This window comes from Leptonotus elevatus, chromosome 4, assembly GCF_054856555.1.
Source record: "Leptonotus elevatus isolate MCC_2025b chromosome 4, RoL_Lele_1.0, whole genome shotgun sequence".
In the NCBI taxonomy this organism is placed as follows: domain Eukaryota; kingdom Metazoa; phylum Chordata; class Actinopteri; order Syngnathiformes; family Syngnathidae; genus Leptonotus; species Leptonotus elevatus.
Window position 1 is genome coordinate 6,417,339 of NC_141242.1, and position 15,206 is coordinate 6,432,544.

At 41.9% G+C, this 15,206-nt stretch overlaps 2 protein-coding genes across 2 annotated transcripts; one reads left to right on the plus strand and one right to left on the minus strand.

The window, feature by feature from the left end:
• The first annotated feature begins 1,315 nt into the window (after window positions 1-1,315).
• Window positions 1,316-11,246, plus strand: epx (eosinophil peroxidase). Its single transcript, XM_086072704.1, has 15 exons — window positions 1,316-1,430; window positions 1,493-1,553; window positions 3,530-3,614; window positions 3,691-3,866; window positions 4,076-4,208; window positions 4,433-4,562; window positions 5,097-5,303; window positions 5,371-5,713; window positions 6,256-6,416; window positions 6,503-6,932; window positions 7,005-7,242; window positions 9,154-9,365; window positions 9,431-9,595; window positions 9,848-9,947; window positions 11,138-11,246. The coding sequence occupies exons 1-15, from the start codon at window positions 1,338-1,340 to the stop codon at window positions 11,244-11,246; spliced, it is 2,643 nt and encodes an 880-aa protein (XP_085928830.1). The 5' UTR covers window positions 1,316-1,337.
• Window positions 11,247-11,906: 660 nt separating this feature from the next.
• Window positions 11,907-14,848, minus strand: LOC147175258 (uncharacterized). Its single transcript, XM_086074391.1, has 2 exons — window positions 14,213-14,848; window positions 11,907-13,593 (listed from the first exon to the last, which is right to left on the minus strand). Exons 1-2 carry the CDS (start codon window positions 14,316-14,318, stop codon window positions 12,227-12,229), a joined length of 1,473 nt encoding a protein of 490 aa, XP_085930517.1. The 5' UTR covers window positions 14,319-14,848; the 3' UTR covers window positions 11,907-12,226.
• Between the last annotated feature and the right edge of the window lie 358 nt (window positions 14,849-15,206).

Sequence of the window (15,206 nt, forward strand, 5' to 3'; positions counted from 1 at the left end):
ACATTTTAATGTTCTCCTTTTATAACTTTCTTATGAGTCACCTCGACCCTTTCAACCTCATTCCTGCGTTCAGTTTGACAAGAATTCCTTCCTCCGACTCCGATTCTGGCACACAAACAATCAGCCGCTTTCAAGCTTTTTACGGACTTGCACACTGCTCACTGATGGAATTTAATTTAATGATTTATTGTCTTAGATTATAACTACAGATGCAATTACAGCTTAATTTAGTTTAAAAAAAAAAGTAAAGTACAAACAAATCTATAGTTTTCTAGACAAGTTAATTAGTATAGACAATTCCAAACATACGGGCATTTGTGATATTTCCACAATGCAACGCACCTTACACTGTGAAAGCAAACAGTGTGTTGCATTGTTTTTGTCTGTGACGAGCATACAAACCAGGCAGATTGTTAGTACTCAAACGACATTTCATCATTCTTTGAAATCAAAATAATCATAAATGATTATAAATTAAATTTAAAAGTCCAATGCTTTTCAATGAGGGAGAGCCAGCATTCCCCAAGTACGACCGCCATTTTGACTTATGACGTACTTGTGACATAAACTTGGAATTGTCCAGACCACTATTCACACATAGAAAAGTACCGGTAGTACTTTTTTTTTTTATATAAAAAAAAGAAAAGAAAAAGCAAACGTTCTTAGGAGTGAGACAACCTTACCTTTGATTCACAAATTCGGCGACTTTGCCCATAAACACACACACACACACACACACACACACACACACACACACACACACACACACACACACACACACACACACACACACACACACACACACACACACACACACACACACACACACACTTTAAAACATATAAAACATTCTTAATGAGAAAAATTACTATCAACTGTAATGTATTAAAACAAAAATGAATAAAAGTGTTTGCTCTCGTCATAACCTTCAAACTCTGAAAACGAGCACGAAACATGACTGTACCTGGTCGTCCATCGTCTTATCTTGTTCTTCTTCTGTGGTGTCTATTAGCGGTTGGCAAATCAGCTGACGGTAAACAACCCAATGCTTTTTTAAAGTTTGCTGGCGCCATCTAGCGGTGGAGGTTTAAAGAAGCACAACTGACACACTTTGATTTGTTTGAAATGATCCTAACATGACAGAATGCTTTTCATCATAAATTGAATTAATAAAAAAATTTAAAAAAAAGATTGTGAGGCGTAGGCAGCACAGCTTGTTTGATGTTGCCTTCCTGTCACCAGCGGGACTGATAAGGGGATTCTGCACATACCTGCCAGTGTATAAATGGCCATTTGATACACACACACACACACACACACGCTTGCTGGCGCTGACCATGAGCCTCAGTCAGCACAGCAGTAAGATACTGTTCTGTACCAGCAGCCCGATTTTAACAGGGAAGCATATCAAGATGGACATTTTACACGGGGTGAGTTGGTTGAAATTCAGTTTTGTGCTAGATGTCTTCTTTTCAATGTCGACTCCTTGTAGGTGACCATCATCCTGCTCTTGTCCCTCCCATGGCGAGCAATGCCATTTGATAACACCTCAGGTAGGACCTCAGCTCGTTACTTATGGAAAGATGTGAACCGACTACTCGAAATATTTTATATATATTAGGGTCTATCTACAAGTATGCACTTTGTTCTCACAAGTCAGACATATCAGCTCAATAGTAGTCCGACTGTTTAAAGTTTTTGCCACATGCCCCAAAGATTTTGCCCTTTCTTACCCTTTTTACAGTAACTTTAATAAATGAATAAACTATTATCCTTGACTTTTGATCCATCAGTTTGTTGTGCATATGTAATAATTCGATGAGACGAATAAACATTTATTTGGTTTTACTGTCACGACAGCCCTCTGAGGTAAGCCCGTAACTACAAAGGGGACTGCAACAAACCCGAGTTTAACACCCTTGAGCGAGTGCAACAGCACAGGTAGTAACCCCCACTATCCCCGACTCAACTAGCATGGCAACTTGAGAGTGCAGCCTTTTCAGTCGTAAGTGTGTGCACGTTAAGGAGGGAAAAGCATGTGAAGAGCAGCACTTTATTCAGAATCATAATCAGGTACACTTTTCTTCTCAAAGTTTCTCCAAAGTCAATTCCATTGATTACTGCTATTCTCACCAGCACACTTGTGCCTATTAGCTTTAGCTTTACTAGGGAATATTTGACCACAAACGGCGCAAGCAAAAGGCTTCTCTCCAGTGTGTGTTCTTGTGTGTAATTTTAAGATTCCCTTCTGAGCAAATTTTTTACCACAAACCGAGCAGGCAAAAGGTTTCTCTCCAGTGTGGCTGATCATATGTCTTCTCAATAGAGACTGGCAGCCAAAAGTTTGACCACACTGACAGCATTTCCACGATGTGCTGGCAGCGTGACATGTCACATCACCGTCAGACTGTTCATAGTCATCGGTTTGAGGAGAGTGTGACGTGTCTTCACCATCTGACATTCGAGCTAACAGGCTGTCTGCTTGTGATCTTCCACGGTGGTCCTCGTCATCTTCTGTTGTTGTTTGTTGTCTTGAGCTGCTGCTTGGAGACTCCGCCCCTTTGTTCTCTTCATTTTGACATTCATCTTCACTCTTCAAATGGACACCAGTCACGGGCAACTCTGTGAAATGCTCCTCCTCTTTAATGTATGGTGGCAGCCGCTCCTCTTTTTTTATGTTGGGAGGCTGTGGCTGCTCCTCTTCTTTAACTTGAAAAGGCTCCAAGTCCTCCTCCTCTTTCACGCCAGGGAACTCTGGCTCCTGCCGCTCAGGACAAAGATATTTTTCACTGACGTCTGCGGGACACAAGTTACACATGGTTTGGTAAAGACCGTTTATTGTGACATTATGTGTTTTATATTTAAGATTTTCACATGGGCCACCTGAGTGAAAAAGTAGAAAAGCTGGCAAATGTTACGTATCTGTATTTTCTAGAAATCACCCAACGTTACTCTGTAACACACACACACATATATATATACATACATACATATATATATATACATATATATATATATATATATATATATATATATATATATATATATATATATACACACATACACACGCATATATATATATATATCATTTTTATTACCATTTATATTTATTTTTGGGGATTTAATTTTCGAATGATATTTTTTACATCCATTTTTATTTTCACTTTTAAGTCATTTATTTATCTAGTCATTTATTTATTTTTGAATTTTGGCAGTTTTGGTCCTCCATACTTGTGTCCCTTTTTTGATGAGTTTCTCGTGGAACTTGACAAAGGTGATCTTGGGCAAAGGCTTGAGATTGTGTACAATATACTCCGCGATCCATCTTGTATCTAGCGCTTAATATAAGGACCAGAAGTTGAGCCCCACAATGATGATGTATTTTCATGCAGTTTTTTTTGGTGTGAAAAACGTCCATAGGGACCTCACAGCAGTGTAATAAAGTGAGCTACTTTACTACTGTGCTGCTCTCGCGAGTCGCAACACTACTAGGCCCAACTCGTAATGTTTTTTTTCCCGTCTAAAAAAGTGCACGCGGGCTCTGCGTTTGTGGAGGAGGCTCTTCGAAGGGCTATTGAGCTGACCGATGGCGCCTACGCTCACACAAGCGAAAGGTCCATAACATCTTGCCTGCAACATCTCCCAAAAATATTTTTCTCCCCAACAATTTTAACAATGTGCCACTTTTAGGGTGAAGAAGTCTCTGTCAGAAGGTGCCCTCAGACCGACTGATCTGCTGGCTCACTTCAAACAGACCCAAAGCACGAGCAGGGCTCACATCCGGGCCGCCGAGCTGCTGGACAACACGGTGGAGCTGATCAGAGAAATGGTCTACACGAACACTATGATGCAGCCCATTGGTCACGGTATGAAAACTTAAATTAATATGCTTGGCGGACGCTTCATTAGGTACGCCTGCATGGTTATGTGTTTGTTATAGTATTGTGTTTTTTTTATGTGCGGTTGTAAATAACCGGAGGTAGGCAATATATACAATTTTGCCGGTCCGTCATTCATCAGCACCGTCCCTGGGCATACTTCTTTTTCATTTATATGACTGTGTTTGTCCCGCAAGATCTGCTGAGGGAATCAGATGTAGAGAATCTATTGCAAGCCACTGGCTGCTCGGCTCAACTGCGCACAGCCGGATGTCCGACTGGCTGCGTGGCAGAACGCTACAGAACCATCACTGCCAACTGCAACAACAGGTCAGCTCTTGATCATGTTCTTTCAAATCTCTTGCTAAAAATCACACTCTGCAGCTGAAATACAGTTTTCTACATACGGTTTGTCGTATGGTGTTCCACAAGGTGCGATTTTGGGGCCCCAGCTGTTTTTTTTAAGTTGATAACTGCTAGTTTATGTGTGACCTTGGTTAAGGAGAATAAAGCAATTTTAATAGATACATTTTGTTACTATTCCTCCTGCTCAGACAACATCCCAGATGGGGCTCTGCAAACATTCCCTATTCTCGCTGGTTGCCTCCAGAGTATGAAGACGCATGGGGGACACCAAGAGGCTGGGATCCAAATCACACCTATCACAGCTTCAGCCTGCCGCCAGTAAGACACACACTCTAAAAACAGTTTAACAAAACGTTCAACAAAATGCGTCATAAAGGAACCGACCAAACTTTTTCATTTAACCCAAAAAGTTGGGTCAAATAATCAAAATTGGATTGTTTTGCACAACAAATACCCCTACCCCGTTTATTTTACCAACACACACACAAAAAAGGGTTGCTGTGTGATTTAATCATTTGACCTAACTTTTTGGGTTAAATAAATAACCCAAAAGTTCAGTAACTGGATTATCTGTTTTGGTTGAATAAATAACCCAAAAAGTTGGGTCATTAAGCTTTTTAGGTTAAATAAATAACCCCAAATGTTGGGTTATTTAACTTTTTGGGTTGAATAAATAACCCCCAAAATTGGGTTATCTGTTTTGGGTTGAATACGTAACCCAAAAAGTTGGGTTATTTAACTTTTGTCCTTTTTTGACCCAACTATTTTAGAGCGCTCCCTCCACCACCACTGTCTTCTCTGTCCTGTTGACAGCAGGTTCGCCCCCTCACCTCTCCTTGTTGGTCTGCGCAGGTCCGACTGGTGTCTCAGGAGGTTCTGTTCACTCACAATGACAACATCTCTCTGGACTCCACTCTGTCCCACCTGCTTGTTGAGTGGGGCCAATGGATTGACCACGACCTCGTGCTGACCCCGCAGAGCCCCAGCATGGTGGCTTTCCGGACCGGGGCGGACTGCACCCAGACCTGCAGCCGAGATTTACCCTGCTTTCCCATAGAGGTGTTTCAGCTACGGCTTCTGAAAGGGACTGTTGTGTTTTGTTACAATCAAAAGCTTTTCTCCTCAGATTCCACCATCTGATCCTCGTTATGGCATCCAGAGTTGCATGCCCTTCTTCCGCTCTGCTCCGAGTTGCGCGGATGGAGTTGGGCCCCCTCTGCACCGTGAGCAGCTCAACGCCATCACTTCCTTTGTGGACGCCAGTATGGTGTACGGGAGCTCTGACAGTCAGGCTCTGGGGCTACGCGATCGCTCCTCGCCTCTCGGCTCGATGGCTTGCAACTCGCAGCACTCGGACGGGGAACTGGCTTATCTGCCCTTCTTGCCGCGCCCGCAGACTCATTTGGATCCCTGCGGCCCGAGAGAGGGCGCCGTGCCACGGGACAATGCCACGTCCTGCTTCCAAGCTGGTGAGTCGAGGTCCGCGATGAACTATGCATCTCACCAAAAAGTGAGCTGTGATCGTCATTACTCATTAGGGATGAATATTAAAATTGGCACAATATCGTCGCCGTGGTCGTTTCACAATATGAAAGGCAGCACCATCTGTTCAAAAAGGCGAGGTACTATTCCATTTGTGCAGTTCTAGCACCCTCTGGTGGTTAGTTTATTAGTGCAGTATAATTTTAATTAGGACTGCGCTGACTGCGGTGGTTGTCACTCCTATAGATTGGCCATACCAGCAAATCTTTTTCAACATCTTCATTAAAAATTAAAAATTAAAACTTTTGGTCCACTTCATTCAAACACAACATTGTGAACTACATAGACGACCATGATGGTTTGCGCCGCTGAGCCAATAGAAGCAATGACAACGACATGGCAGGTATCCGTTTTGTACTGAGTAAATCCCTTTTCACACTGCACTCACTTATTTTATTTAGGCTTCCTCCATCGTAAGTATTTGCACATTGTTACTTTGCACAACTGGAGCTCGAGTCACGTTTGACAGGCGATTCAAGGGCCAACGAGCATCTCGGCATGGTGGTCCTGCACACACTCTTCCTGCGAGAACACAACCGTCTGGTCAAAAAACTACATGACCTTAACCTCCACTGGAGTCCCGACACCCTCTACCAGGAGGCCCGGAAGATCATAGGTGCCATCCACCAGGTAGAATGCTTCAAACATGGCAGTTGTAGAATTTTATTTTTTTTGTTGCCCTTCAGTGGCTGACTTAAATCTTGTTGCTATTCCAGATCCTAACATGGGAGCACTACCTCCCACGAGTCCTCGGACAGAAGGCCATGTCCAGGCAGATGCCTCCCTACAAGGGTTACGACCCTGACGTGGATCCCAGCATTGCCAACATCTTCGCCACCGCCGCTTTTCGTTTTGCTCACGTCACCGTGCAGCCCATCGTGACCAGGCTTGGGCCCGGGTATGCCGCAAACTCCCAGCATCCCTCGCTCCCCCTGCATCGTTCTTTGTTCGCCTCGTGGAGGGTCGTCCAGGAAGGCGGTATAGACCCAGTACTGCGTGGCCTCTTGCTATCTCCTGCCAAGCTACAGACTCCTGGTCAGATGATGGTGGAGGAGCTTACAGAGCGTCTTTTTCAGGCGCAAGGCGGAATGCCTCTGGACCTCGGGGCACTCAACCTTCAGAGAGGCCGGGACCACGGCCTGCAAGGTACCAGCGTTGGCTCGAAAAGCCTCTCACGTATAAACTTTTGCTGACCTTCCTCAACTGATCCCCAACCAGGCTACAGCTCATGGCGAAGGTTCTGCGGTCTCTCCGTTCCCAACACAACATTGACGCTGGCAGACATCCTGGGTAGTCCGATTCTAGCTCACAAATTCCAGAAACTGTATGGAACACCGCGTAACATTGACGTGTGGGTGGGGGCCATCTCTGAACCGGCTCTACCCGGAGGCAGAGTGGGACCACTGTTGTCCTGCTTGCTGGCCAGACAGTTCAGAGCTCTGAGAGATGGTGACAGGTAGAGTAATCTCTGCTCAGTCGCTACTTAACTGTTTTAGGCTGCGTTCACATTGCAGGGCCAATTCCGATTTCGATTCATGTGTCTTGTCTGCATACATTATGCAAATTCAGTTGCGCGAGCGCGCTCGCTCCAGGTGGACTGTTTTCACGCTCGCTCTGTTTGGCTGCTGTCCTCGGCTAACTCATGCGTCAGTTTTGAACGTGCTGTTTACAAACAGCAACAGATATCCGTCTGACTTATTTTTTTCATCTCATGTTGCCAGAGAAGCAAGGTTGGAAGAGGTAATAGATTTTTTTTTTTTCTATATATATATATATTTTTTTTATAATATTTTTTTAATTTTTAATTTTTAATTTTTAATTTTTAATTTTTAATTTTTAATTTTTAATTTTTAATTTTTAATTTTTAATTTTTAATTTTTTTTAATTTTTTTTTATTATTATTTTTTTTATATTTTTTATTTTTCATTTTTTAATTTTATATTTTTAATTTTATATTTTTAATTTTTTATATTCTTTATTTTTCATTTTTTGATAGTTTATTTTTTTATTAAAAAATAAAATAATAATAATAATAATAAAAAAATGAAATATTTGGGGGAAATTAGGGGACACTCCTCGACCTCCTCATTTCATTGAGAAGTCTACCGAAGATGACGTTGCGTCATCGCCGTTTGTGATGAACCGTCTGCAGGGCTGAATTTCTACGCCACACACGTCAACTTTATGCTTCATGTTTCAAGTGTGATTAAATTAAAAACAAATACAAATGTAACACTGTTACTCAAAACAGCCTTGTATATATTCACAGACGTGTCAGTAGTCTCCCTTGCAAGCGCTCTCTCCCGCCCACGTCGAGCGCATATCAAGCTTTTGATGACGTATGAATCGGATGCGTGCGGATGAGCGTTCACAGTGCAGACGCATCGCATACATATCAGATTTATATCCACATACGAAAGACTCCCAGGTCTGGTGGGAAAAAAATTGGAATTGTACCGTTCACACTGCATGAAAAAAAATCTGATACTTGTGGGAAAAAAAACAAAAAATTGAGCTGCAGTGTGATTGCAGCCTTAGTCACAAAAAATCTCCTATCTCAGGGGTCTGCAACCTGCGGCTTTGGAGCCACATGTGGCTTTTTTAGTCCTCTCCTGTGGATCTCTAAAATAATTAGTAGAAATTAAAAATATTTTTTTACATACTTGGTTTTATTTATTTAGATAAAATATTCTTCAAAGTAATGAATGATTTGGATAAAATATTCATAATTAAATATTTTAAAATGACAGTCCCAAATTTTAAGTTGTCAGAAAAAGAGAGATGGGAAAAAAAACTAAAAAATTTCCAAAACGTGACCTTAAAGTGTCTAAAAAATGTGAGGAAAAGCTGAAAATTACCATAAAATGTCCATGAAATTGCCCTAAAAAGATGTCAGAGAATTGCATAAAAAGGCAGGAAAAAAAACATTCAAATAGTAACTACGTATAAAATGTCCAAAAACAAAAGAAATCCTGAAAATTACCATAAAATGTCCATAAATTTGCCCAAAAATGTCTGAAAAATGCTAATATAAAGCTGATCCCAGGAAGAAGAGAGGCAGAAAATGACCATTGTCCATAAAATTGCCCAAAATGTCAGAAATTCAACAGAAAATCAGAAAAGTCTACAAGTGTATGAAAAACGAAGTATAAAAAATCATTATAATAAAAAAAACTGAAAACAAAAGTTAGAAGAAAATAAATGTCAAAGTATTGGATGCTGCGTATTTTTGTGTTACGGTGACTCACGCTAAGACCTTCATCACAATGTTCGAATGTTTTGTGGCTCCAGACAGATTTTTTGGTTATTTGGCCTAAAATGCCTCTTTTGGCAGTAAAGCTTTTGCCGACCCCTGTCCTCTCTGAAGGTTTTGGTGGGAGAGGAAAGGAGTGTTCACCAGCGCGCAGAGGACACACCTCCGCGCCGTCTCTCTGTCCCGAATCATTTGCGACAACAGCCACATCGCCCGCGTGCCCGAAGACCCCTTCTCACGCACACAGAACCCAGACGCCATGCTGACCTGCTCCAGCTCGCTCATCCCCGACCTCAACCTCAGCCCGTGGAAAGAACCGCACTCAGGTGAAGACAAAAAAAAGTAAAGGTTGTCCATAACATTGTCACAATTCGGTAACCTCTCCCCCAAGATCCAAAGTGCGGCCCCGTACCCAGAATTCAGTCCGGCTACTCCCTGCTCTGCGACGATGTGATCATGTATGAGTGCCGACCTGGTTTCGAGCTGCAAGGTCCTTCATCCATCAGCTGTGACGCACAAAGTCAGCAGTGGAGCTCCCCGCCGCCAACATGCCAGGGTATACAAATCTTAACTTTTACTACATAAAAAGTTGTCAAAGTCTCATCGGCGCCAATCGCACCAAGATTGTCCATGATGTCCAATGCCGGGCTCATTTTCTTGCTCAGGTTGGTTGATAACGAGACAATTTCTCAAACAAAAACTCTTACACCACCAACACCACCACCACCAACCTTACACACTGTGCATTATGTTTTGTTTAGCATTTAGCTTTCCTTGTGACTGTTTCTGTTTGTGTGCACTGATCCAGAGTTCTCCTCCTCGCCATCCGCCGTGTTGGTCGTGACGGCAGCCATAGTCGTGCTCGGCGGTGTTGCCGGAATGCTGATCATCCTTAGCTGTTTTCGAAGGCAAGTTACCACACACACACACACACACACACACACACCCACACACACACACACACACGCACACGCACGCGTGACACTGAAATCGCAACTTTTCAGTCATTTTTAATAGAAACAGTCCAATGTTTAATACAAATCTTGGATGTCTTTTGTTTCAGGTTTTTGCCAAACAAACAAGAGTCAGGCTGTGCTGGATGTTGCCAAAGGCAAAATTAAGCTGCCCACTTCCTAAAAAAAAAAAAAAAAAAAAAAAAAAAACCTGCAAACTGAAGCTTTCATTTTACTGCAGCAGCATGAACAAATATGAGAGATCGAGCTTGTGTTTTGTCTTTAGTGCCATCACGGCATCACCGAGCACTCTCATTGGACTCAAATTATTAACAAATGATTTCCTGCAAACTGTATTGTGAGGCCGCGGAATCAGAGCATTAAGCTTACAAAAGGTATGTCGAGCCGGAAAACCCACAGGCTTACAGGAACGTCTGCTCCCGAAGAAAGGTCTTCTTTCCGTAAAGCCCCTTTCTCCCTCATTCTTGCTTTCGAAATACAGTTGAAAGTCAAAAATAATCATTTTCTTCTTTTCCTTTCGGCTTTTCCCCTTCAAGGGGGTCGCCACCGCGAATCCGTTGCCCCCGTCAAACCCTGTCCTCTGCCCTCATGTCCTCTCTTTAACTCCATCCATAAACCTCTTCTTTTGCTCTTCCTCTCGAGACCTGCTGCCTGGCATTTTGGAAACTCAAGCCTCTAAACATGTGCTGTCCCCTCTTGATGTACTCATTCCTAATTCTATCCATCCGGGTCACTCCCAAAGAGCACCTCAGCATCTTCATCTCTGCCTCCTGCCTTTTTGCACTGTCTCCGGACCAAACCTTTCCTTCCATTTGAGCTGAAACTCTTCTATCACACTTGACACTTTTCTCCACCCTTTCCAGCACTACCTGCACATGCTCCTTCACTTCTTTTCCACCCCCCCCCCCCCCCCCAATTGCTCTGGACTGTTGACCCTAAATACTTAAACTCCTCCACCTTCTTGGTCTCTTCTCCCTGTAACTCCACTCTTCCACTTGGGGCCCCTCCCGTTCACACACAAATACTCTTGTCTTGCTACGGCTAACCGTCACATTCCCCTCCTTTCCAGGGCTAACCTCCACGCCTCTAGCTTCTCCTCCACCTGTTCCGCGCTCTCTCTACAGATCACAATTGTCATCAGCAAACATCATAGTCCATGGAGATTCCTGTTTAACCGCTATCATCCTGGCCATTACCATAGCGAACAAAAAGGGGCTCAGGGCTGATCCCTGATGTCGTCCCACCTCCAGACTTAACCAGACTCGAAAATTTAGCAATGATGTTTGATTTCAATAAAGTAGAGACGGACGCACAGAATCGATGTTTGAGTTCGTTCAGTACGAATTCGGGATGAATTATTATGAATTATAGCGAACCGCGCGTTGCTACGTAGAAGCATCCTGCAATGGAGCATCTTCGTCACGTGAAATCTACGGCAACCTCAGTTGGACAAATCTTGTGTCACAACCCCCTATGAAATAACACCTTTAAGAAACACGGGGCCTAAAAAAAACAAAAGTGTAGAACACGAATCGAGTTTGTGTTTTGTCCTTTGTGCCATTACGACGTCACCAAACACTCTCATTGTACTTAATTATTAACAAATGCAAACTGCATTGTGAGGCCGCGGAATCAGAGCAGTAAGCTTACAAAAGGTATTTCAAGCCGGAAACCACAGGTTTACAGGAACGTCTGCTCCCAAAGAAAGATTTTCTTTCCATAAAGCCCTATTCTCACCTGTATGTATGTTTAGGCCAACCAAATCAGCATTATTTTTTCTTGTCAAACGACGTGTATCCACAGCAACAGCATTCGGCAAGTAAAAAGTTTTGCTTTTACTTTTCATCTGGAACATCTTTCGATGAAAACCCCCACAGATTCAAATCAATCGGATGGAATCTGTGGAAGGATTTATTTAAAATGTGAATTCTATAGTAGGCCAAAAATGGGACAACATTTGAAAGTAAATCCAAACTGGTGGGACTTCATGTTTGGTTTTACATATGGCACATACTGCGACAAACCTGAGTTTGACACCCCAGAGCGAGAGTAACAGCCCCTCGTCAGGTTGATGTAACATTTAATAGAAATTTCAAAATAGAATAAGTCAAGACATGCAATACACAAGTACACAGAACATTCGTTCATTCAGCGGTAGACATGATTTCTGTACCGTTTTAAATGTAAATTCATAAATGACATCATATCAAGCTTCATTCATTACTGCTATTCTCACCAGCACACTTGTGTCTATTAGCTTTAGCCTTACTTTGGAATCTTTGACCACAAACTGAGCAAGTAAAAGGTTTCTCACCAAATGTGTGTGCGTGGGTTCTTGTGTGTGTTGTGAAGTTGCTCTTCTGAGCAAAATTTTGACCACAAAGTGAGCAGGTAAAGGGTGTCTCACCAGTGTGGGTTCGCGTGTGTATTTTTAAATTTCCCTTCTGAGTAAAATTTTGACCACAAACTGAGCAAGCAAAAGGCTTCTCACCAGTGTGGGTTAGTGTGTGTCTTTTTAAGATTCCCTTATCAGAAAAACTTTGACCACAAACTGAACAAGCAAAAGGCTTCTCTCCAGTGTGAATTCTTGTATGTATTTTTAAGCTTGCATGAATAGCAAATTTTTTACCACAAATTGAGCAAGCAAAAGGCTTCTCTCCAGTGTGGGTTCTTGTGTGTAATTTTAAGTGTCCCTTGCGAGGAAAATTTTGACCACAAACTGAGCAAGCAAAAGGCTTCTCTCCAGTGTGGGTTCTTGTGTGTGTTGTTAAGTTGCTCTTCTGAGCAAAATTTTGACCACAAAGTGAGCAGGTAAAGGGTGTCTGACCAGTGTGGGTTCGCATGTGAATTGCTAAGTTTCCCTTCTGAGTAAAATTTTGACCACAAACTGAGCAAGCAAAAGGCTTTTCTCCAGTGTGGGTTCTTGTGTGTCTTTTTAAGCTTCCCTTCTCAGAGAAACTTTGCCCACAAACTGAGCAGGCAAAAGGTTTCTCACCAGTGTGGGTTCTTGTGTGTATTTTTAAATTTGCCTTCTGAGCAAAATTTTGACCACAAACTGAGCAGGCAAAAGGTTTGTCTCCAGTGTGGCTGATCATGTGTCTTCTCAATAGAGACTGGCAGCCAAAAGTTTTTCCACACTGAGAACATTTCCAACGTTTGCTGTCAGTGTGACATGTCACATCACCGTCAGACTGTTCATAGTCATCGGTTTGAGGAGAGTGTGACGTGTCTTCTCCATCTGACATTCGAGCTAACAGGCTGTCTGCTTGTGATCCTCCACGACGGTCCTCGTCATCTTCTGTTGTTGTTTGTTGTCTTGAGCTGCTGCTTGGAGACTCCGCCCCTTTGTTCTCTTCATATTGACATTCATCTTCACTCTTCAAATGGACACCAGTCACTGGCAACTCTGTGAAATGCTCCTCCTCTTTAATGTATGGTGGCAGCCGCTCCTCTTTCTTTATGTTGGGAGGCTGTGGCTGCTCCTCTTCTTTAACTTGAAAAGGCTCCAAGTCCTCCTCCTCTTTCACGCCAGGGAACTCTGGCTCCTGCCGCTCAGGACAACGATGTTTTTCACTGACGTCTGCGGGACACAAGTAACAAATGGTTTGGTAAAGTTACCCCCGTATATATGCCATTTGGAATAACTCGATGTAAGGGGTCGAAGCACGGACGACGTCATGGCAGAAAATGACGTCATTTCCGCTTCCAACTTTAAACGGTCATTTATTAGTAAAAGTTTATTTGTCTAGAAAAAAAATCTGAGAATGTATAGAAATATGCTTGACGACTAGTTCAACCATTTTGCATGTAAAATGTTATACGATCAAATAATGCAAAAATGTTGTGGACTCAATGTGTGAGACAAGGGTCAACTCTTTTATTTATTTTGATCCACATGACATAAGCAGCTGATATTGTAGTAAACAACAGAAAATTGTACATTATCATTTCATTTGCATACAGCTTGTTCAAAAAAAGGAGAAACTGCTTTTTGCTGTATATAAGTGACACAGTGATGTGAAAATATTAACAAATAGTTATGAGAAAATCAATTGTTTCGAGAAATGTACCAAAGCGATTGAGAAAAACTGTAAACGTAACGTAACAAAGTGCCCGGATAAAGAATTCTTTAAAAAAAAAAAAGACATATTGTTGAAAAGTATTGATTAAACAAGTGGCAAACCTGCTGTTCAACACACCTCGAGACTGCTTGCAAAAAGCGTCCAGCACTTGACGTTGTCGCTCGTTCTCCTCTTGTGCGCCACAAAGCTCCTCTTTGTACTTGCCTTTCGTTATTGCAAACATTTTTACACGATATTTTTGACACTCTGCGCTCACACTTGACGTCAGCTGTATCCTTTTTGGCGGCTAGCAAGCTAAGCTAAGCTAGGCTAAAATAAATATGGACGAGAGATTTCGACGAGCACTGTCTGATACGAATTTAACCAGACACGAAGTGTGGCAATTATGTTTGACTTCAATAAAGTAGAGACAGACGCACAGTTTCGATGTTTAAGTTCGTCTTGTACGAATACATGAAGAATTATATAGTGAAGATTGAGTGGCTACGTAAAAGCAGCCTGGAAATAAACATCTATCTTGTATCACGTGAAATCTACGGCAACACCAGTTGGACAAATCTCGTGTAACGAAAAAAAAATTTTTGTTAAAAAAATATAACACGTTTAATTCTACATTCATTTGTATAGTAATAAAAATACTCAGATTGCATTTAAACGAATACGTTTCCTGTACATTGTTGTTGTAAATTTGTAAACGCTACATCTTCTAACAACATTGTTCATCAGTACAGCGTTTCACGTTTATCTCTCGTCATCCGGTACAAAATAAGAGTGAATAAAATAACTATGTTTGAATGGATATGAATACTTACAAATTATTGAGTGGTTTACAAAAAAATAAAAACTATTTTTTTTTAGTATGAATATATAATACATATTAAGACATACGTTTTAAAATGTATTTACAGACTGCATACTAAATGTAACCAGACTGAACATTAGATATTTTGTGAATTTACTCCTACTCCCACCAATTATGTGAATGTGACGAATTTGTATTGGAAAAAAAAAATCAATAAAAGCATTTGCTCTCTTCATAACCTTCAAACTCTGAAAATAAGCACGAAACTTGACTGTACCTTGTCGTGCATCGTCTTTCCTGGTTCTTCTT

Excerpts from the sequence above, each read along its gene's own strand:
- epx (XM_086072704.1), top strand. The coding sequence starts at position 1,338 with ATGAGCCTCAGTCAGCACAGCAGTAAGATACTGTTCTGTACCAGCAGC. Across the intron at positions 6,417-6,502 it reads TCATAGGTGCCATCCACCAG|ATCCTAACATGGGAGCACTA; the intron begins GTAGAATGCTTC and ends TTGCTATTCCAG. Across the intron at positions 6,933-7,004 it reads CCGGGACCACGGCCTGCAAG|GCTACAGCTCATGGCGAAGG; the intron begins GTACCAGCGTTG and ends ATCCCCAACCAG.
- LOC147175258 (XM_086074391.1), bottom strand. The coding sequence starts at position 14,318 with ATGTTTGCAATAACGAAAGGCAAGTACAAAGAGGAGCTTTGTGGCGCA. Across the intron at positions 13,594-14,212 it reads TTTTTGCAAGCAGTCTCGAG|ACGTCAGTGAAAAACATCGT; the intron begins GTGTGTTGAACA and ends TGTGTCCCGCAG.